This window comes from Sceloporus occidentalis, unplaced genomic scaffold (genome assembly GCF_023333645.1).
Source record: "Sceloporus occidentalis isolate IW3139 unplaced genomic scaffold, rSceOcc1.0.p SCAF_4, whole genome shotgun sequence".
NCBI classification, from domain to species: Eukaryota; Metazoa; Chordata; class Lepidosauria; order Squamata; family Phrynosomatidae; genus Sceloporus; species Sceloporus occidentalis.
In genome coordinates this window covers 144,425,275-144,448,444 of record NW_028316984.1, presented here as the reverse complement: position 1 = coordinate 144,448,444, position 23,170 = coordinate 144,425,275, and the positions used below count along the sequence as shown (strand labels likewise).

Sequence of the window (23,170 nt, the reverse complement as noted above, 5' to 3'; positions counted from 1 at the left end):
CTTGCCTATGGTCCCCCAGTGGGTCTCATGGCTGAACTGGGAATGAAACCCTGGTCTCCAGAGCCATAGTCCTACACTCAAACCCCCTACATCACACTGGCTCCTCCAACCAAGCTTAGGACACCCCTTTTCATTGGTGAGGGAAATCCATCAATGATGTGTCAATAATGCAAACGTCTAGGTGTGAAACATTGGCCTGTTACAGACAGCCAAAATAAAGCTGCTTCGAGTCACAGTGGAGGTATGGTGTTTCAATGATGCATGCATCCTAAGAGTCCAGAAGCCACACCAAAGCCATGCTCCAGTCCTTAGAGCTGGAGCGTGGCTTTGGTGCGACTTCTGGACTCTTAGGATGCATGCATCATTGAAACACCATACCTCCACTGTGACTCAAAGCAGCTTTATTTTGGCTGTCTGTAACAGGCCATTGCTGCATTATTGCCAGTCATGAGGAGTCAGTGTCCCCTCTTCACTTCCTTGCTATTCCCAAGCAACCTGAATGCCACCAACATCTTTCTTTCTTTCTTTCTTTCTTTCTTTCTTTCTTTCTTTCTTTCTAAAACATTTTTTTACTGACTGCTACAGCATGGGTCTTTAAAAAAACAAACACCAAAATGAGACATGAGGCAGGGACGTTGGGTTAAAAGGAACTCATGAAGGGAGTGTGGCAGCTGCACAACCCCAGCTGCGTGATTCTGAAGACTTACAATATTTGGTCTCTGAATGAGGTATGTCTCCATGGTTTTCCCCCTCAAAGTGATTGCTGCAAGAACAGGCCTCATGTGGCAAAGCCCTAAGAGTATGGTGCATAGGCGTGTGCCATGAGTGCATGCTCCATTCATTCTGTTCATCCCTTGCATACATGCAAGGGACACAAGTCCAAAGACTGCGAGAATGGAGGGAGGACTGTAGTATGTTGTTATACATATTAAAAGCCTGCTTAATTTAAAAAAATCGAATCCCATTTTATTACAGTTGTGGAGTTAATACGATGTATAATGCATTTGTATAATAGGAGTAAAAGCCCTTATCTATATGTCAAGAAAACACTCAGAAGGACGATGGCTCTCTTGGGAATTTCACTTCCTATTTGTAAATGTTATCATACATATTAAAAGCCTGGTTAATTAAAAACATTGTATCCCATTGCATATTTCCCACGTTTTAAAGGCATATTGGTACCTGCAGCAGTGTGAAATGTTCTCTCCCCAGCTTCCCACAAGCAGTCAGCATCTTACAGTCTCATTACACTCTATGGAATTGTTGTTATTGTTCTGTGCTTTCAAGTTATTTTCAGTTTATGGCAACTCTAAGATAATCTGTAAGGTTTGCTATTGCTTTCCTCTGATGCTGAGAAAGTGTGACTTGCTGAAGATTACCCAGGGTGCATCTACACTGTAAAAATAAAGCAGTTTGAAGCCAATAATGGCTCCATCCTACAGAAGCCTGGCACTGTTCAGTTTAGGTTTTGTACATTCAGGCCTGTGGCCTCCTTGACTGAGTCTATTTCTTTTGCATGTGGTCTTCCTCTCTTCCTCCTACCCTCTACCTTTTCCAGCATTATTGTCATTTCTAGTGAATCATGCCTTCTCATGATGTGGCCAAAGTAGGACAGCCTCAATTCAGTCATCTTGGGAGCTGCACATATTATACATCCCCGGATGGAGTCTGCAGCAGGCAAATGCTGCGGCCTCCATGAAGCCTAAAAAGAACTTGCTCCTGGTGGGTTCTTTTTGTGAAATGTGTTGGGTGCCATTGGTGCACTCACATGCAACAATGATATCCGCCCAGCACGGTGCTGTTTGGGTGCTGCATGGATGTCATCATTGCGAGCCTCATATGGACAGGTGCACACAATCATGACACCCACGCGCTACTTGCAGGGCTGGGTGCATGCGGATGCCCAGCCCTACAGAACCCTAATTTCGGCCCCAGACTGGTGCCTAACTCTGGTCTATACTGTGCCATAGAAAACCAAGATGATATCAAGGAGTATCCTGAAAGAAGGCATGGCTGGAACCCTGAACAGGAGTATTTTGTATTGCAATTTTTTTTCCTATTGCAGAATTCTGAAAACAGAAAGTGCGATTCTCATAGCTTTGTATAACATTGATGGGATACGTTCATTGAATGTGTCAGACATGGACGAACAGCCATGGAAACTATACCAGAGAAATACTATTCCATAACATGATTCTACCAAATGGTTTACTCTCAGCAACACCATCTGGGATGACTGAAATGTGTTAATTAGAGTGACAAATCTTTCTAATATTGTAATGCAGCTGTAATGTATTGTTTCTGTAAGATAATTGTAGAGATATTTGCTGAATAAATGTGAAAGTAAAAGCTTGCCCATCCCTCCCTGAGGACCAGCGATTCTAGTCCTGAACTGTATGGGGCTTCCTTGTGTGAAAATCTTAATAAATGTGGGTGCTTATTAAAAAACCTGAATGTCTTGAAATGTATCTAATTGCCTGTTTAGGCAACAGAAATTACTGCACCTGCTCTTTTAAGACAGATGTATATCTAGAACCAGCCTTTAATATTTTGAAATCTTGCTTGTACAAAAACAATTTACTTGTGGACTCATATACAAAAATTACCTTTAGCCAGAAGAAAGGATTATTACTTGGTTTATTTAGTTTTGAGATATTATCTGATTTCTTTTCTAGGGAATCCGTAACAGAGGCTGAAAAATGAGTAAAGGATTTTACCCCATTAACAAATAAGCTGACTTAATTCTTTTGGCTTGAATTCAGGATCCAGGATGTCTATGGATGTTATCATACCTAAATTGCTGCCAATCTAGCTGGGATGCTGCCGCCCGGATGCATCCCATGTCAAAGCCTTGCTCAGCTGGCCAGTTTTTGAAGTTGGAAGGTCCCCGACTTAAAGTGCTGGCTGAGCAAGGCTTCAACCGGGATGCATCCTGGCGGTGACATCCTGGCTAGAAAGGCACCGATTTAGGTATGATAACATCCGGGGCATCCTGGATCCTGAATTCAAGTTGAAAGAGGTAAGCCATCTTATTTGATGTGATGTGATTTGTTTTATATTTGATGTTTTTAATTTGTTTTTTCTTTTCTATATGGTAATTTTATCTATTCCTCTTTTATTGTTATCTTAGAATGTACGCCTTGGGCAGGCTTTTATATACTTTTTAAATTTACCGACTTTGTACAGCGCTGTGTATAATTACAGTGCTTTAGAAATAAAGTTTAATACTACTACTAATAATAATAACAATTTGTTAATGGGATAAGCTCCTCAGTTTCACTGAAGTCCTTTGTCCACCAACAATCTTATTTTGTATGTGATTCCTTTGGGAGTCTCCCCTCCACACAGAATGCCACATTAGTAATGTGTGCTTTCCTCCCAATGTTGCATATTTTTTCCCACATTTTTTCCATTTGGACATTTTTTTGATACATGTGCCCAATTACTAAGGTGTGTTGTGTTTGTGCATTTTGTAAATTTGTGCATTTTGCTAGACACTTTTTGTTTGTTTGTTCTGTGGAATGTATTGCAAGATAGGAATGTCCAGATTTTTTTTTACTACAGATTGCCCCTGGTTTGGCACCTGATTTTGGGAGGTGCAAATTGGGTAACCCCATTTTTTAAAAAACAGTGAAACAAATTTCCTTACAACTTTACTACAGAATACATGTTTCAGTCATGTATGATGTATGAGTTGTCTTACCTGTTGCTTTTTTATTTAAAGCACTAATGTTAAGAGACCAAACTTGGCATTGTTTTCTAGAAACCTCCATGAGTCTGACATTCATAGTTCAGACTGCCTGAAACCATATTGTGGGAGAATATACTGTACTGTATTGTCAAACTATCTGGGATAAAGCAGGAGCACCATTTTAACTGATTAACTTTTTAAATTCATTGATTTGTCTCATGAATGAGGTGATGAAACAGACATTATCTGTTTCAATTGGTTGTAGCACTGGAAAGGAGGTTAGGAAGAACTTGTACTTTGAATCCCCAAATTTATTGTCATACGAATATGGAGCACAACAGATAGTGTGCTTGACAATATTTCTTTAACAATATTGGTTACAGTCACAGTTTTGAAAGTTATTTCTTAAAAAACAAAAAGTTCCAGTTCCTCACTTTTAAAAGTAGTTTGTTGTTGTTTTTTGTTGCACTATACAGTGGTTGTTCATTGTGTTGCTCGTTATTTTTATTAGTTTTATTTGGATTAATGGAATGGCATACAATTTGAAAAAAATAACCTTGTCAAAATGCTTCTAAAATTTTCCCTTCAAAGTAATTTTAAAAGATAAATATTCCAGTAAAGTAACTGCCTTCCACTCATGTTGGGTAGCAACATTAAAGCAATAAAGCACAATAAACAGTATGAAGACTGAAATGCAGTGTTTCTAGTAATACTGATAACAAACAGAATATAGACATGCATACAGTAGAAACCTATAGTTGTGTTTCCACAATGAAGAATGCACCCACATTACTAAGCCCTTTTTCTATTTTTTGGAAAGAGGTGTTGCTGGTTGCATAAGAGCAGTTGTATGTAAATGAAACCATTTGGCAGGTCTGCAATTTAGATTTTTAAGTTAATGAAATCTCATCCTGAAAGGCAGGCCAGACTGTCAGTCATTGACTTCCTACATAAATTGTTCTTTAGAAGATTACACATTAAGATTTTTCCATGATAAAAGGATGGCAATGACAGGCTTGCAAAGATTATCTTTCCTAGTGAAAAGCTGCTCAAACTGAGTGAAGCCAACAGACTGGATGGATTGTATATTCTCCTCAGCCAGTGTCAAACTGGCCCACAAGCACCTGACTTTCTACTGCGGCCGCCACACTGCAGGATTAATGCATTGTGATACCCATGTAACTGTCATTGCTCCATTTATGGAATCCTGGAATTTGTAGTTTGTTGTGGATCCAGACAGAGAAGGCTAACTATCTCACAGAGGTACAGATCCCAGAATTTCATAACACTGAACCATGGCAGTTAAAGCTGTGTCAATCTGTATCAATTCTGCAGTGTAGATGCAGCCTACTTCAGAATTATTGTGCTTGCACCTTTAAACAATAGAAGTGATACTGTTAATCTTTTGCAGTCTCCAGCTTTCATTAAACAGCACGCTAAATATTGTTACTAATGTCTAGAATATTGTGGAGGGGGAAGCAATGAGATATTGTGAAAATATCTTATAATAACCTTACAATAAATAATATGTAGATTCTGAGCCTTTGGTGATGCAAAGGCTGAAAGAGTCAGCAATGGCATATGAGCTGTTGGAGTTTGTAGTCTCTGGGGCTGTACAGATTAGAACAAAGGGGCGGCCAGAGGCTGCCCCTTTCTCCTCTGGATCGTTGCCGCTGCAACTGCATGGCCGCAACAATGGTCCACCCCCAAAAGGAGCTGCGAAATGCAGGTCCTTTTGGCAATGCTGTCAAGGCACCATTAGTGTCCTGGGGTGTTATGGTGATGTCACATGTGCGCCGCCCTGTTTGGACATGGTGCATGCATGACATCATCAACATGCATGCCATGTGGATGGTGCTGCGTAAAGATGGTGCTGCTGTTACGTGCTGGGGTTTGGGAGTGTGCAGTTGTTGCGCGCTCCCAAATCCTAGAATCGGCGCCCGCACGTCGCTTCCTGCCCATGTGTACTGGGCCTCTCTTTTTTACTTTTGTCTGGATTATACTGTTGGGTTCCTCTGAACATGCCTGACTTGAAAGAAGGATGTGGGTGTGATTGCAACATCAGTGGAAGGAACTAGGATGTGTGAACTCTGTGACTTTTGGGTTGCTGGACTGCTGCTTACAACAAACTTCTATTGGAAAATGTTCTGCATAGCACCTATGAAAGAATCTCATGACAGCACATAATTTGCAGGAAGGAAATATTGAGAGATTTAACATTGCATTATTACTCATAAATCATAATTCCTATATATCATTGAATGCAATGGTAATCGTTGTGACATATCAAAATTAAAATGATATCTTTAAATTACAACATCATACATACAGCCTAAGCAGATTAACATGTACATAGTTTCCTGTGGTTAAAGATAAACTTTCATAAAATGTGCTTTTTTAAAAAGTAAATTTAAAAGAATTTTTAAAATAAATTTATTTATTTTTTTGTAAAAAATCTGGGGCCTTTCCTTTCTTCTCCCACTCAGCCTTGCTTCACTCACACAATCACTTCAGCATTTTAAAGGGACATAGGCCAATGCCACAGCCCATTTCTGCCCAAAGGCAGATGTTTGGGAGCAGTGCAGGGCGGGGGGCAAAGGAAAGCAGAGGTATTGGGGTTGGTACCTAGTTCTTGGTGCTTGTGGGGTGGGGTGAGAGTATTTTCACATTTTTGTGCATTTTGGGATAAGTGTTTCTGTATGAATTTTAATTTTTTAATGGGATCTTGGAAGTATTGGTGGGAGTGGGGCTTCAGGGACTATAAAAGTGAATAACAAGTGTCAGTTGCTCCCCACAGTCTCCTATTTGGCCACCACTGGCTTAGAGGATCGAAGGGGCTCCATCCTCCCCCAGGGTGGTTGTGGCTGTGCGTGTCTCCATATTCTTCAAAACAAACACATGTGCCATGGTTGAAGCAACAAACTTTAATTAACAATCTCGAACTCCAAACATAAAGCAGGTCTTCCTTCAGACTTTTCCCATACGCGAAGAAACTCAGTAAAGTCCATGGTTTACTTTTGGACTGCCTCTTTGCAAAGCTTAATGGCCACGTGGAAGCACTTCTCTGCAGCCTCCCAGTCAGTCTTTTCTAATATAGTGGGACCAGGCCTGTGCACCCACTGTTGACCCATTTCGTCCCACCACATTCCCTCTAAGTTGTCCTCTTCCTGGGCTTAACTCCCGGTCTCCAGTGTCTGGGACCACGGGCCCAGCTCTCCTTCCCACCTAGGGTCTCTTAAACGAACCTGAGAATGAGGGCCCACTCTGAGTCTTCCTTGTCCCTTTGAAGGGCTGCTGGCCAACCTTCTTTCCCAGGACTCCTTCTCTTTCCATGACTGCCTCTTCAGTGTCTCCTCCTCATGTCCACCTGTCCCTCGCCTCTTATTCAATCCCTCTTTGTTCCCACCTCTCTCCTTTCCAATCCTTTAGGGCCCTCCTGTCCACCTCCTTCACACTGAAGCTCCTCCTGTTGTCCAGCCTCTTCCTTTGCCCCTCTCTTTTCCATTCCTGGGCACCCAGCCTTCTCTTCCTATACTGTCTTCCTCCCCTCCCCCCCGATCACTCCAAGAACCCTGGTCCTCCTGGTTACAAGGATGGACTAGTCAGGGAGAGAATATTAATAACCCCTTTAAACAAGTTCAGGATTTAAGCTCTGAAATTTTCAAGTGCTTGAATGGAAGGGCCCATTCACATTACAAAAAAAATCGGTTCTGAAACCGATTCAATCACGTGAAGTTCCTACTCACCCCGAATCTCACACAAGCGAATCCGGGGCTTGCACACCCGTTCCATGTTAAATGGCCCCTAGCGCGGTGTTTTTGAAATCGGCGCAAATACCGTTTCTTTTGGAAAACCCCGGGTCCTGGGAATGAGAACTTGGCCTCGATCATGATCGAGGCAAATTGAGGGAGGGATTTAGGTCAGAGGGTGGGCAAAGGGCAAGGCATTTCCTCCCCTCATCGGAGGGGAGGGGGAGGAGGAAAGAGCCCTGGGAAGAAGAGAGCAAGGGAAGGCATTCTTTAGGAGCCTCTTTTCCCTGCATCCCCTGCCCAAAGCCCTCTGTCGCTGGGCATTCCTTCCCTTGCAGGAGGAAAAAATTCAGGTCACGAACGGAGCTCATGTCAGGCAACCCCCCCCCCCCCTTTTCAAATTCAAACAATTTTTTTTGAGCAAATATGCGCATTGAATACATTATGTTTGTATTCCAGAGGCAGATGGAGCTGGGCTTGCACTTTATATCCTTGGATCTCCTTGCCTTCTGCAGAGGGGGAAGCTACAAATGTTGCAAACAATCAATGTTACATTTTAAACAATTTTTTTGGAGCAAATATGCGCATGGTTTGTCTTCTTGAGCAGATACAGCAAGGGAAGCAAAGGGAAAGCTAATATTGCTTTTAAAAGCATAAAAAAATGCATGGCAATCCCATCCTTTGCCTGGGACAGGGGCAGATCTGACCCAAAAGCCCACAGGTTTATAAAAAAAGAGAGAGAGAGAGAGGCATCTCTCTCCCTGCTTCAGCCGCTGAAACCCCTGTGCCTGGCTCTTTAAAAAGGGAGGACACTTTCCCCGATGCCCTGCAAACGTCACCATGACGATAGCTTGATTGGCAGCAGCCACCTCGCCAGCAGACACAGAATGCATTCGATTTCTAATTTGCAGGTCAAAATGCATTCGATTTCAAATTTGTAGTGGGCACTTGCTAACGGAGCGATTCGGGGGAGGGGCATCCGGATCAGCCCAGTTCCTTCCAGGTCTTTTAGACCAGTATGAATGGGGCCGAAGTGAAATTATAAACACTTGCAAATTCCAGTAGGACGTCTTTGCCTGCCAAATGTTGCTGCCCTGTTTTTCATCTTCTGGATCAGAAGCGCATGGAAGCAAGTTCTGCCTCCAGCCCTGTCACATTTTGCAATCCTGGATCCAGGAAGAATGTTACAATTCCTGGAGCCTATCTGCATCTTTATCTGCTGGATTTTGCAATTTGTAGATTAGATAGAATCTAATCTTGATTGAACATGAAGACAGGTCAAATTTATTTATCGAACCCAACCCAGCACAGCTTGGAATCAAAGCCTGGAAAGGTACTTTCATTAGCAATTAGTTCTGTTGCTTATGAAAGTATTTACAAAATAAACTGTTGGATGTTACTCATTAAAATGATGAAGAAAACTTGTCATATTACCTCTAGAACTGCTTATTACTTTTCAATTACTTTTTCTTATCTTTTTAAGAAAAAAAAGGATTGGTGATAGAATGCCATAAATCATAAAAGCTTTCAGTCAAAATATCTCTCTATATCAGGATGGGCAATGGTGGAAAGCTGGGAGAATGTTTTACCCCCCAGGAGACTTTGGGGGGGGGGGGAAGTACCCCCTACACTATCCTCAGAGCAAAACAAAACAAAACCAACACCAAAAAAACAAAAAACAAAACAAAAATAAGTCCTCTCCAGAATGTCCTACAATGTCCTCCATGGTGTGTAGGGAAATGTTTGCATTTCTAAAGCCCCCCTGGGCCATTTTAAACCCAGGAGAGACTTTTTTTCAAAAGACAAAATGACTGGAAGTGACTTCCAGTTTACGTTAAAAGGGTCTTTCCTTTTTTTGAGCCCTGCCCCCCGAAGGCCACAGAAACAAGTCCTGGGAGCCCGTATGTGGCCCAGGAACCACACTTTGTCTGAGCCTGCTCTCTCTCTCATAGCTGAAAGACAAATGTTTAGTGTTCTGATTTGCATGTAATGATACCTTATGACATAGCATTACATACTCATTCTTGAAACTGGCCAGTTTCATGCCCTAACTGATGAATTTAAGACCACCATCTATCTGCTGCTTCCACTTTGTGTGATTTTGTAAACCCATGAATTCTTCTATGCACTTAAAAAATTCATATGGCAGCAAGTAAGCCAATTTTATAAGCAATAGAACACGAAACATTAAATACATTAGGATTGGTGATTAATAGTCTTTCTGCCCATAATCCTGATGGTGACTTATTCTGGTATATTGGTGTGTTATATTGACATAAGGAACCTTTTTGAGTGATGTGTGGTGGGGATCGGGGAGTGGGGGGGACCACCACACAATATCTATGTCAAGGGAGAAAGCTGCCCTGCTGGCTCTTGAACTAAAATGGGCCAGCTTTCTCTTCTAATGAAGGCAGTTTTTGTTTCCATTCACTATACTGTCACAGGGCCTGTGGTTTAGTTTACCTTTGCTTCCTTCTGCAGTGATACTGGCTTGAACACTGGTGTTCCTCATCAGGAAACTCTTTGTATTTTGACTTCTTCTAGGAAAACTTGGGCCTTACAAATAATTTTAAGTAATGGCCTTGACCCTAGAGGTTCACACCAAGTGTGAATCCCAGCTTCACCATCACCCAATTTCTGCCTGAATCAAGAACGTGTAGCATTTACAGGGCTGCACCAAAAAGACATGCAAATAAAGCACTGTTTTCTATTCCATATGGTAGTGGGACAGAAGTAACAGAGCCAACTGGGATAATCTAGAAACCAGTGTGGTTTAGTGTACAAGATTGCCATTCCTTGTGCAAAAAAAACCCAGCAGTCTTGCACAAACAACAACATCACTATCTGGAAGCAGTGGGAGGAGGGCTGGCCAAAAATCACAATTTAAAGAATGTGAAAATGAAAAAAAAGCATACCTGTCTGTGCAGAATAATATATAGTTGGCCCTCAGTATCTGTGGGGGATCTGTTTTGGACCCCTTGCGGATACCAAAATCTGTGGATGCTCAGGTCCCATTGTCCCTAATGACAGCACTGCCACATGGCCATGCCACCATTAGGGACAAATGCACTGAAATCCTCCCTCCCTCAACACCTGGGTGGCAACCTCCAGGCTCTAAGATCCAAGCCCTGACCCTGGTGCTGGCTCTGGTTCCCTCTGGCTGATGGGACTCCAGTCTCCACCTCCGAACCACCCCTGAAGCCAACCCCAGGGCAGAGGCCTCAGAGGGGGAGGGAGGGAGGGAGGACTTCAGTGCAATTGTTCTCAATGATGATGTGGCTGTGTGCATGTACTGCCATTTGGGACAATACAGGTTTGTTGTCTGCGGATGCTCAAATCCATGGATGGCAAGTCCATGCATACTGAGGTCCCTAAAAGAGGAACTAAAAGAGTCTGGATGTATGAATACCAGGTGAAAACTGCATAATTCTTGCCTCTATTGAGATTATCACATACCAAATCTGTGCCAGGATAGATGTGGGTTGTAATCCATTCTTGAAAAGCTGTGGGAAAAACCCAGATTGAATACCAACTACCTACTGCATGGGCACTGGGCAATGTCATAAGATCTGTCAGTGACCGTTACAACCCGTGTCTATCCCAGCATAGATTTGGTGTGTGATAATCTCCTATGTTATTCTTTTTGACTAGGATTCCTGAGCGTCAGGAAAGACATTTTTTAATCAGGAGCCATTTTGGTTGTGAACTACAAAAGAACACAATCATGTTGGGCTAGGAAGACAAAGAATACTTGCAAATTAGCTTATCCTTGATAAGAAAGGGTGTCTTTGACAGATCAAGAAACCGTGTCAGGAATACAGTTAACTGTGGTGAGGCTTTTGTGTTGAGATTTTTTACACTGTGTGACTGTTTTAAAAATGTATTTACATTTTTAAATGTACTTACAAATTTCTATGTTGTGGTTTGTGTGCAAAACATCCTATTTTCTATGGCAAAATCTTGGGTTTGATGCAAAAAATGTTTTTTTCGCATAAATTATTTTGGAAAAAAGTTCCAAAATGCAGAAATATAGATAATCAAAGCATAAAAACAGTGATAATCTTGTCTAGTGGGATGAAAACTTTTCAAATATAGAATTCATGGAGTCAAAAAAAATATATAGGCAAAAATCTGCATTCCTGCAATGAACACTAAATGCTTTTTAGGAAAGCTTGTTTGTAATTACTGATGTTCACTGATAAAATTTCAAGGAACCTTTGAGAAATTTCCAGCAATGTTAGGGAAATTCTGTAAGACAGGGGAAGCAGAAGGTTGGCATGCATGAAGCACCCCATAGGTCATATTTGAAGTCTAGAGTGATCTTTTACCATGCAGTAATACAGAATTATAGGCCCTATACAGACAGCCAAAATAAAGCTGCTTCGAGTCACTTTGGAGGTATGGTGTTTCAATGATGCATGCGTCCTAAGAGTCTGGAAGCTGCACCAAAGCTGCACTCCAGTCCTTAGGACTGGAACATGGCTTTGGTGCGGCTTCTGGACTCTTAGGATGCATGAATCAATTAAACAGCATACCTCCAAAGTGACTCGAAGCAGCTTTATTTTGGCTGTCTGTAACAGGCCATAGGTACAGTTGGCCCTCTATATCCACAGATTCTTTCCCCACAGATTTAACCATCCATGACTTGAAAATATTCCCAAAAGATATAAATTCCCAAAAGCAAACCTTGATTTTGCTATTTGATATAAGGGGACACAATTTTACAATGCCATTGTATGTAGTGGGACTTGAGAATCCACAGATTTTGGTATCCATGGGGGGGGGGGGTCCTAGAACCAAACTCCAGTATATACCAAGAGCTTACTCTGTCCTTGAGCGTTACTTATTTAACAGAAAATTGGGTGCCAGAAGCAGAAATACCAGGGAAATAATAGGGATAGATTCCTGTATTGCATAAAAGAAGATCAGATCAACATGTTTCAGCAAATGTTTTATCCAAAATTAACAATATTGACATGTGTAATGAAACAACCAGGCCAGGTAAACCTTGCAGAAGTAAATAAAAACATTTTGAACCTTCTAGAGACCACTTGAGATTTTATTGTATTGTTTAACTACAGGCAAACTACTGCAACCTGACAATGAAAGTCCTCCAGTCCTTCACCATCCTCCCAATGCTGATGCTGATGCTGCTAAACACACACACACTTACTTTTCCAGCTAGGGAGAGGTCATGGAGGAAAAGAGGAGGGGCTGGCATAAAAAGGCTTTGTAAAAAATAGCTTGTTCATCAACTGAGGTACTCCTAGCATTTATGGAAAACAAAAATATGCATTTATCCAAGGTGTGCACCAAATAATCTATTAATAGCTCATTTGAAGTTCATTGACTTTGCTTTATTCCAGAACCAGCAGTTTCCTGTTTCCCTTCTGTCTGTCAGAATCATAAAAGCTAACATGGTCACCTCCCAAGATGCATGTAAGTAATATATATTTTTCATTGTACCACTAGGCTCAGAATATACTTGAGAAAAAGCAGCACTAGATAAAATGGTAATACAGGGATTTGTTGTGTAGAATTTTTGTTTTGTTTAAACATAAGCACATCTGAAAATAACTTCTCTTGTATCTGAGAGCTGAAGTTTCCAGTTCATATTTTTCCAAATAGTTTTTGACAATAAGTATTAAAGGTATTAAAATAAGACTAACACGCTAATAGAAATGATACAGTCCACAGCAACAGAATTAAGCTTAGCTCTAAAATATGCCAACAGATATGGAAATAAAATAGTGGTTCACAGACTGGAAGTGATCAATATACATTCCTACACACACACACACACACACAGAAAAAGAGAGAGAGAGAGAGAGAGAGAGAGAGAGAGAGAGAGAAAAGATTGCAGTAACTACAGGACCATTGCACTAATTTCGCATGCAAGCAAAATACTGCTCAAAATTCTGCAGCATAGAGTCCTGTCATATATGGAATAAGAGATCCCAGAGGTGCAAGCAGGTTTCGGGGGGGGGGGGGGAGGGGGAAGAAGCACTAGGCATTACATTTGCAAACATATGATAGAATACACAAGGGAATTCCAGAAAAAAAGCAGCATGTGCTTTATTGACTACAGCAAAGCACTCAACTGCATAGATCATGAAAAGCTATGGTTTGTTCTTAGAGGAAAGGATGTGTCACTTCACCTGATTGTCTTGATGTGTAACCAGTACTCAGGACAAGAGGCTGTAGTCAGAAATGAATATGGAGAAACTGAATGGTTCCCAGTTGGCAAAGGAGTAAGGCAAGGATGCATTCTACCAATCTATTTGTTCAACATGGATGTAGAAAATATCATACACAAGGCAAGCTTAAACTTAAAGGCAGGATGGTGAAACATCAGCAACTTTAGACATGCAGATGACATCATACTGCTAGCAGAAGTGAACAGAGACCTTGAACAATTACTAAAGAAAGTCAAAGGCCCAAAACACACAGGTCAAATAAAGCAGCTTCTGGCTGCTGTGGGGGCATGGCATTCAAAGGATGCACAAGCCACTCTGATGCTGCAATCTGGTCCTTTGGACAGGATCAAAAAGGAGCTGGAATAATCTGGCTCCTGACAACAGCTGTTTTGGGACTGTGGCAGTGACCTGCTTTTAGAGCAGTCACCAGCACAGTCCCAATGCAATGACAGCTAGAGCAGCCAGAGACTGCTCTTTATTGATCATGTGCTTCACCCAAAAGAAGAAAGTGCTAAGGTAGGATTAATGCTTAATATTAGGAAAATGAAAATAATGGCAATGGAAGAACTAGATGAATTCATCCTAGACAAATAGAAATAATCAAAGAATTCTGACATTGATGAGAATGGAGACTGATCAGAAGAACACGAGGATTGGGAAGAGCAGCTATGAAGGAAATGGATAAGATCCTAAAGTGCAATGACATAACATTGAATACTAAAGTTAAGTTTGCCCAAGCCATTGTATTCCCTACCACCATGTAAAGATGTGAGAGCTGGGCAGTAAAGAAAGCATACAGAAACTAAAATCAACTCATTTGAAATGTGTTGTTGGAGAAGAGTGCTGAGGATATCATGGATGACTAAAAAAAACAAACGAATGGCCCCTAGAACAGATAGAGCCCAAATTCTCCCTGGAACCCAGACTTTTTTTTATCCTCACTCAGTATCCCCTTAAGAAATGTTCTCTTTCATGATACACAGTTGTTGTTGTTGTTGTTATCTTATATCCTGCTTTTCTCCCAATATAGGGACTCAAGGCAGCAAATAGCATATTTAAAACATTACAATTTAAAACATTACATACAAGTACATACAAGTACAACATTAAAATGTATAAATATAAAAAAATTAAACAATTAAACTATTTTGAAAATTAAAACAGTTATGAATTATATTAGAATATGTTACAAATACAAAGTTTAAAATTTAAATAGCACAGTATTCTCAGCCCTTATCAATTTGCAAAAGGCATGCCAGCACCAGAATGTCTTTATCTACCACCAGAAGGATAGCAGGGATGGGGGCATCTTGGCCTCTCTAGGGAGGAAGTTCCAAAGCTTGGGAGCAGTCACTGAGAAGGCCCTCTCTCTTTTCCCCAGCAAATAATCCTGAGAGCATGGTAGGACAGAGAGAAGAGCCTCTCCCAATGATCTGAATACTTTGGTGAGCTCGTACAGGGAGATATGGTCCTTCAGATAGCATGGTCCCAAGCCATATAGGGCTTTATAGGTCAAAACCAGCACTTTGAATTGTGCCCAGAAGCAGACTGGTAGCCAATGGAGCTGTTGCAACAAGGGAGTTGTAGGTTCCCTGTAGTCAGTTAACTTCAGTTAACAACTTGCTGCAGTTCTTTAGGTCAGCTGAAATTTCTGAGCACTTTTCAAAGGCACCCCACGTAGAGCGCATTACAGTAATCCAAACGAGATGTAACCAAGGCATATACCACCATGGCCAGATCTGACATCTCCAAGAATGGGCGCAATTGGTGCACATGTTTTAGCAAAAGCACTCATTTTTACCGCTGATACCTGGCTTTCCATACTCAGCATTGAATCCAGAAGTACCCCCAAACTATGAACCTTAGTTTTCAGGGGAAGTATAACACCATCTAACACAGGCTGAATCCCTATTCATGGATCTGTCTTTTGACTAACCAGGAGCACCTCTGTCTTGTCTGGATTAAGCTTCAATTTGTTTGCCCTCATCCAGTCCATTACAGTGGTCAAATACCAGTTTAGGACAAGAACAGCTTCCTTGGAATTAGGTGGAAAAGAGTGGTATAGTTGGGTATCATCTGCGTATAGGTGACACCCTACTCCCAAACTCCTCCAGAGGTTTCATGTAGATGTTAAAAAGCATAGGGGACAGGACTGAACCCCGAGGGACCCCACAGGCCAATGGCCAAGGAGTTGAACAGGAATCCCCCAGCACCACCTTCTGAGAGTGCCCCTCCTAGAAAGAACTAAGACACAAAAGAACAGTGCCTCCAAGCCCCATCATAGAAAGGTGGCCCAAATGGATACCATGGCCGATGGTATCGAAAGCCGCTGAGAGGTGCCAGTTTGATATCCTCCCAACAACACTAGAGTTATTGAAGTCCCTGTTAAAAGTGGCATACCGTAATCCATGAATAATCAAATATACACATTGTTAACCTGCATATGTGAAGGAATGGCTGTAATTATATTTAAATACAGAAATTGACTATGAACATGCTTTCAGAAATAGATGCCACTCTTTTCCTTTTGTAGTCTCATACAAAACCATTTGTCACCCCCTTTTGGCTGTCTAAAGCATAAGACAGGCTGAAAATTTGATTTAAAACATTAATAAAATCTTTCTTCTTCTGCTGCAGTGTCTCCTCCAGATTGCTATGTGACCTTGTATCTGCCAACAGCATCTCATGAGAAATTTAGAACCCGAACGATCAAGGACTCTAATAACCCAATCTGGAATGAGACATTCTGCTTTAGAATCCAAACTGAGATCAAGGTAAGGTAAGTTACTCAAGATGCTATCTACTTCTTTGAAAAGCAGGCTACTAGGCATGCAAAACTGTTTAATAAGTTGCAAAAATTACATTTCCAAATGAAAAAGTAAACATAATGCTTGATGGGGATTGTCAAGGGGGAAAAATTAGCAGGATAGTGTTCAATTCTCCTCCTGAAATGTTTATGTGACAAAATGGTCTGTGCACAGGTTTTGTGAACTGCTGTCAAGTTGACTTTGATTTATGGTGGTCCTATGAATGAAAGACTTCCAAGTCACCCTATCATCAACAGCTCTGTTCAGAACTTGTAGACTTAGGGTTGTGGCTACATTGATTGAGTCTATCCATATGGAATGTGGTCTTTCTTTTTTCCTACTGCCTTCTATCTTATCAAACATTATTGTCTTTTCTAGTGAGCTATGTCTTCTCACAATATGGCCAAAGTAAACAATCTCAATTTAATCATCTATGGAGTGTTCAGGCTTCATTTTCTCTAGGACCCATTGTTTTTGTCTTTTTAGCTGTCCACTGTATTCATAGTGTAACAGAAATTTCAGGAAACTTAAATTTCTAGGATTTGCAGAGGAATAGGATTGGCAAGAGGACCTAGTAATTGAAAATCCATAAGTTTATTTCCAATTGTCGACAAAGGAAAACAATGAACTCAGTGGAATTCAAGTTCCAAAAGCTGAGACCCCGAACAAGACAAAATGGCTCTTTTTATATTATTCAAGACAAAGAAGCTTCTTCTATACACCTGATTGGCTAATTACAATTTAAACATACAGAATTCTTACAATCAGAACAGAAATACATGCATACATTAAAACTGCATCATCACTCCTTACCCCCTCCTGTAGCCTTCCTCCTAACCTTGCTTCTGAATGTCAACTATGTGTCCTTATCTCAGTAGTTTATGTTATGTCTTTTTACTGGTGCCAGCTTCCATCCAGGTCAAGATGCACTCATTATTCCTTTGCTCTAGTTTTTCTAAACTCCAAGCCTTTATTTCAAAAACCATCTCTCTGGCTGACAAAGGTGACTCCATCTTTCTATAGTTTTTTATTTCAACAAGGAATATTTCCACCACATTCCCCCCTTTTGATGTTTCATCAATATTCATATTGCATGATACTATCAACTATTAACTATGTTTATATGACACTCTAAACTCAGAACAAAACAAACCTGTCTAGCAGTTACCAAAATATTAATATTCTTACCATCACCAGGCAATAACATCTTCCAGTCAGTCCAATTTCAGAAAGACAGTGTATAGCATTAGTTAAACACACATATTCTCATTGCTTTTAACCCTTTGACACTTTTGTTGGATCTGATTCTCTGGAGTTTACTCTTGACACCAAGCTAATCTTCTAATAGTGATGTATTGTGTATTTGTTTCATGATTCAATAGGAAAACTCCACTATAAAGAATATTGTATCTGCTGTCAGAATCACCTCTCATTGAGAAACTATAATTTTTAGCCTGGTTACAGACTCTTGCCAAGCAACTGTTACTATGCTTCTCTGGACTACTCTCATAACAGAATAGGAATGCCCAGGGTGCCGCATGTTTCAGATGTTCCTCCACTCCAGGGGGCATCTTCCATCTCACGTTTCCTCAGGGAGATCACTATGGAATAGCTCTTGTTGTGTAATGCCATTTAATCAGAATAGATCTGGCCTTCACACTTTAAGACTATCTCCAGATGTATAAAGGTCTCCCTCCTTTCAAAGAGCGTCCTGAGAAAAAACTTACCATGCTTGACTTGAATTTTATGCCAATTCCACAGTTAACAATAGGAATCCTGACGACAAACACAATTATGTCTTTGATCATGGAGCTTGATGAGCTTATTTCTTCTTTTCAATAGGGTTGCTTTATTAACTTTATTGTGAAAATCATATGTTATTGCTTATGTCAGGAACATATGTGCATGTATATGTAGGCTTATGTTTTGGGATGTGATTTGATTTGAGAATATGTATGATTGAACTTTATCACTTTTAGCATTAATCACTTATAAAAACCTCAGACAACAAACAGAAACATGAATAGAGAACACAAACAAGGAATATAGACAAGAAAAAGAGGCAATGTCTCTGAAAAAAATAATATTTTGATGGAGCTTCAGCTCAAACTTGATTGAAGTCCAAGGTGGTGCCCATTTCAGCTTCCGGGGTGTGAAAATGGGACATGCACCTGTATGTGTATTCTTTTTATTAATTTTGTGCATCACTTATAACAGAAATATAGGAAATCATAAAAGAGAAAAGGGGTGATAGAGAGCATTTGAAATCTTTCTTTCAGAGGAGCTGGCGTAGAGCACCTGAAGTCCTGGAAAGGTGCAGCCTAGCTTTTCTTGATTGATGGCGAAGTAGAGCCCACTCAGCTTCCGGTTGTAAGTGGGGCTTAAACTTCATTCCTCTTGTCTGTGCCCCCCCTTTTCCCAGGCAAAGGAAAAGCAAAAACTGAAAAATACTAATTGACAAGTTATTAGAATGTTATGAATACATTAAAGGTATACTTTAGCCACATTTCATTAACTCCCCTCTTATAGGCTTTGCTAAGATATTTCTCTTCTAGAATTTATATCTCACTGCTAACTCTAACTAACAACAGATCCCCTGGATCATTCTTGGGTCATTCTGAGCTCTTTATGCTTTAGGTTTTTATCTATGCCTGCATCTTTGGACCTTTTGAATGCTTTTTTAAATACATATGTAACCTTAATTTTACAGACTGCATTTACATGTACATACTGAATATGAAACTTTAACTCTGACCCAATTTACTCACAGCTTTATCTCATTTGAATCCACAACAGTTTGACAACAGAACAGGGAACAGGAAAAAACACAACTATGATAGAGGGACTTCTTTGCTTTTTACTCAGGACTCAAAAAATCAGTTGATGCTCTTTTTTTTTAGTCACTCCTCTCAGGCCAAAATGATATATTCTAGCTTGGAATTAGGATACAATTTAACACATGCTGGCTTGAGTTTAACTTGATTAATTTTGATTACGTCTGGCAGTGGAAACCAGAATTTGAATTTGTAAAGTGTTTCCAAATTTTCTCTTGCTACAATATAATAGAATACTTTCATATCGTTCCTTATTCCATTCCAGAACCACATAATAATTCAACATAGGATCAACTGGCTCGCCATGTTATTTTTCAAAATAACAAAAATTATAAATTTCAATGAGTGTAAATCAAATTGACAATCACTAATTAACCAGAATATAACAATTATATTCTGGATCTCTGGGTTCCAAAATCACAAAAAGAAACTTCGAGTGCTTTCAAAAATACATTTAGATATTATAAAAATAAAAATTCAAGCTAAAACAATATACAAAACCAAAAACATCATGGATGGGCCATTCTCAAAACTTAAAAATATAAAAATAGTTCTCAGCATCTGTTATAACAAAAAATCATTTCAAAAACTTTAGGCCAGAAATTTAAAACAAACAAACAAAAAAAAAACCAATTACTGCAGTCAATAAGCAAGAATCAAAACAAATCAAAATATTCAAGAGCAAAATTAAAAATTAAAACCAGGAACAAAAAATGATTTAAAACAAGCCATTTTAACATGACATTGGCAAGACTTTGCAGGCATCTTTGAGCTCAAAAATACAAAAGCTATGGCCTCAAAAATTAGCAGTTGAAATAAGTACAAAACAAGCACACAATATTCAGAAAAAGCGAAAATTCAATAGGCCAGGGAATAGGCCAGGAAACTCATGGATCACAACTTAAAACTCAAAAAATAAAAAATAAGCCAATTCTAGCCAGGCAGCAGCAAAACTTTGCATGACCTCAGGCGAATGCTCATGATTGCAACAACTGTTTCAGCCTAGCACAGCTGTAGCCTTACAAAACCAAAACATCCTAACTTTTCCCCAGGCTTCAAAAGAATTCAGGCCTAACACACTAATCTTATCAACTTTAATTGGAAAAATAATTTAGCTGGATTGCCAATCAGAAGATTGCAGGTCAATAATTTAAAACCCAAAAAGCACAATGAAAAACAATTGCATTTAAAAAAACATATATAAATTCCCAAAGGCACAACTTAAACTTCATCTTAAAAACCCATGAGAGCATCTTGAGGCCAGAAAATAAAAACAAAATATTGAGCAAAAAGCTGCTTGCCTGTAAATTTAAAAATATCAAAAACAAGCTTGCATTCTCTGGTCAGATAGAATCCAGTCTGGCTGCTATTGATGTAATATGAACTCTCTCTACAAACACACACACACTTCCCACTCAAAGAAAACAAACCATCTTAATGCAATCTCTTTTAACAAGCATCTTCATAGATCACCCTTAACAAGACATTTACTATTTTTTCATCTAAGTCTAAAGCACAACATCTATTCTATGAACTTAAGAAAAAATCCTTTGCCTTTAAAAATAGTCTACAAAAATCTCAGCCAGAGGGGAAGATAATTTTTTTTTTAAAACAAGCTTTGAACTTACAACTTAACAACGCTGTGCTGCTCCATCTCCTTTAGCCACAGCCAGGAAAAAAACCTCTCACAAACAGTGTAGCCAACAAGCCTCGAAGATAATTCCCCAAACGTTTGGCCAAAACTCACCAAATACTTAACTTTCAAAATTACTATTAAAACCAATCACCAAAATCACACCAAAAGCTCTGAAAAGTACCCATGTTGGTGTGAAAGTCATCAGATTGGCAACACGAAACTCCATTCCAGGTTTTCTTTCCAACATAGCTTCTACTATTCTAGCTTTAGCCAAAGGAAAAGTTTTAAAATGCAAACCGTGGGCTTTCCCTAACCCCCCTTTCTCTCTCTAACTCACTCTAGCTTATCCATCTGCACCAAACCCATTTCTAAATCTTTCTCAGCCACTTAAACATACTCAAACCTTCTGCAACATTCTTGAGCCTTCAATTTCAATTCAAACCTTGTTTATACTTTCCTCTGTAAACATTTTCCAACCATTTTCCAAAACATTATGCTTAAGCTTTCTCCTTTCACACACCATCATTTTCACATCCTCATACCTTCAAACACTTTCTTTTATCTTTCTCACAATTTCCTCCACTCTTAGATAACTTCCAACCACAGTCCAGTTCACAAAATCAGGCCACAGCTGAAGCTTACTGGCTAAGCTTAAAACTCACTATTTTATTATTACTATGCCAAAACAACAACACCACTATAAAGCACTTATTTCTGCCCATCTTCTTAAAACTTTCACCGACAAAAGAATTTGCAATGTCTCTGGGAAGGCACAGGCTTAATATTCAATTTAGATATGCATTCAAATTTAGGGCAGAACTTTCCCAAAGGCACTGATCATTTAAAATCATGAAAACCTCAAGTTAAAACACCAATTTTCCAAAATTTATCTACAATATACACAAAGGCAATTTCCAATTTTTATAATTTCAATTTCAATTTCCCCAAACAACAAGTTTCTACCTCTGGGTTGCTCCTGGCCACTGTCTAACACACAAAGCTAATTCAAAATCCTCTTTTCTTGTCATGTGGGGGCCTTCTTCCCTGATTTGCACCTCTCTCTACAGAGTCTATCTCTATCTTTTCTATCTCTTCCACAATTTGGGCCAAATCAATCTGAACCTTGAACACAGCTTCTTTAATACTAGTTAATCTCTCATCCTTTTTAAACACCAATTCTCTGCAACTATTCAACCCAGGTGGGCTTTTTCCTTTAGCCTTATACCAATAGAAAATATACAAATAATCATTGAGTAACCCTCTTTCTGGCTCCAATGTTTTAGAATACAACTGCAAGACAATGTCAATATCTATACTACCCTCTCTCGGCCAATTTCGCAAAATCTGACTCCAAACATCTTTACACAAAAAGATTAATCGCTCCTTTTTCAAACGTTTCCCCATGCCTTTCCTAAAACATTCATCAAAATGACCAACCATGTAATCCAAAGGAGTTTTACCTTCCTCAGCCATCCTTAGACACAAAACAACAAAAGACCACAAGCACAATTTCAACAGGCGCAAACACTATAGGATTAGGATTTAAAAGTACACACTGGACAGATTGCAAAACCCACAAATCTCAGACACTACATACAGACAAATTCCACACGTTATATACCCACGTTTTACTCTTTACTGGAGCTCAACAGTCTTTACTGAAGCCTCCACCACAACCAGACAGAATGAAACAAAATATCACAACCATAATTTATACTCACAATAGACCAATGCTCTCCTCCAACTCTCCACCAGCACCTAACTTCTAGCTATTTAAAACAAAATACCACAGAAGGGAAATGTTTGCCACCACACAAAAGGTAAAACAATTTATTGGCACTTGGAGATCAGTAGATTAACTACCCCCAGCACAACTGAGCAAGTGCCTTATACTTCCACACTGATCCCACACTTTGGCAATCAATACTTACACCACAATCTACCTCCTTTCAGTTCCCAGTTCCTTGCTTATGTTCCCTAGGGGCCCGGTTCCTGAGTTTTGGCAAGAAGGCTTCTCTGGGCAGAACTTTTGCTACTGGCTCAGCTAACACAGGGAGGGGGTCCTTTCTCCCACTCGCATCCAAAGATTTGGACCGGTCAACGAGGCTCCCTTTTTAGTGCACTTTTCCCTATATTTTATACTTTACCTGTTCCTGAAGAGATGATTCTTTTTCTATTTTTACTTTTCCCTTTCCTTTTCCCCCAGTGAATTTTCAAATTACTAAGTGGTCTCACATAGGCTAAACTCTGTTCTTA

General features: G+C 39.8%; 1 protein-coding gene across 1 annotated transcript in view; it reads left to right on the top strand.

Moving 5' to 3' along the window:
* PLA2G4B (phospholipase A2 group IVB) overlaps positions 1 to 23,170 on the top strand; it is an 89,912-nt gene that overhangs the window by 27,156 nt on the left and 39,586 nt on the right. Inside the window, exons 2-3 of the mRNA XM_089523148.1 lie at positions 12,807 to 12,879; positions 16,275 to 16,411. Coding sequence (XP_089379274.1) covers positions 12,807 to 12,879; positions 16,275 to 16,411 — 210 coding nt within the window. The remainder of the gene's footprint in view (positions 1 to 12,806; positions 12,880 to 16,274; positions 16,412 to 23,170) is intronic.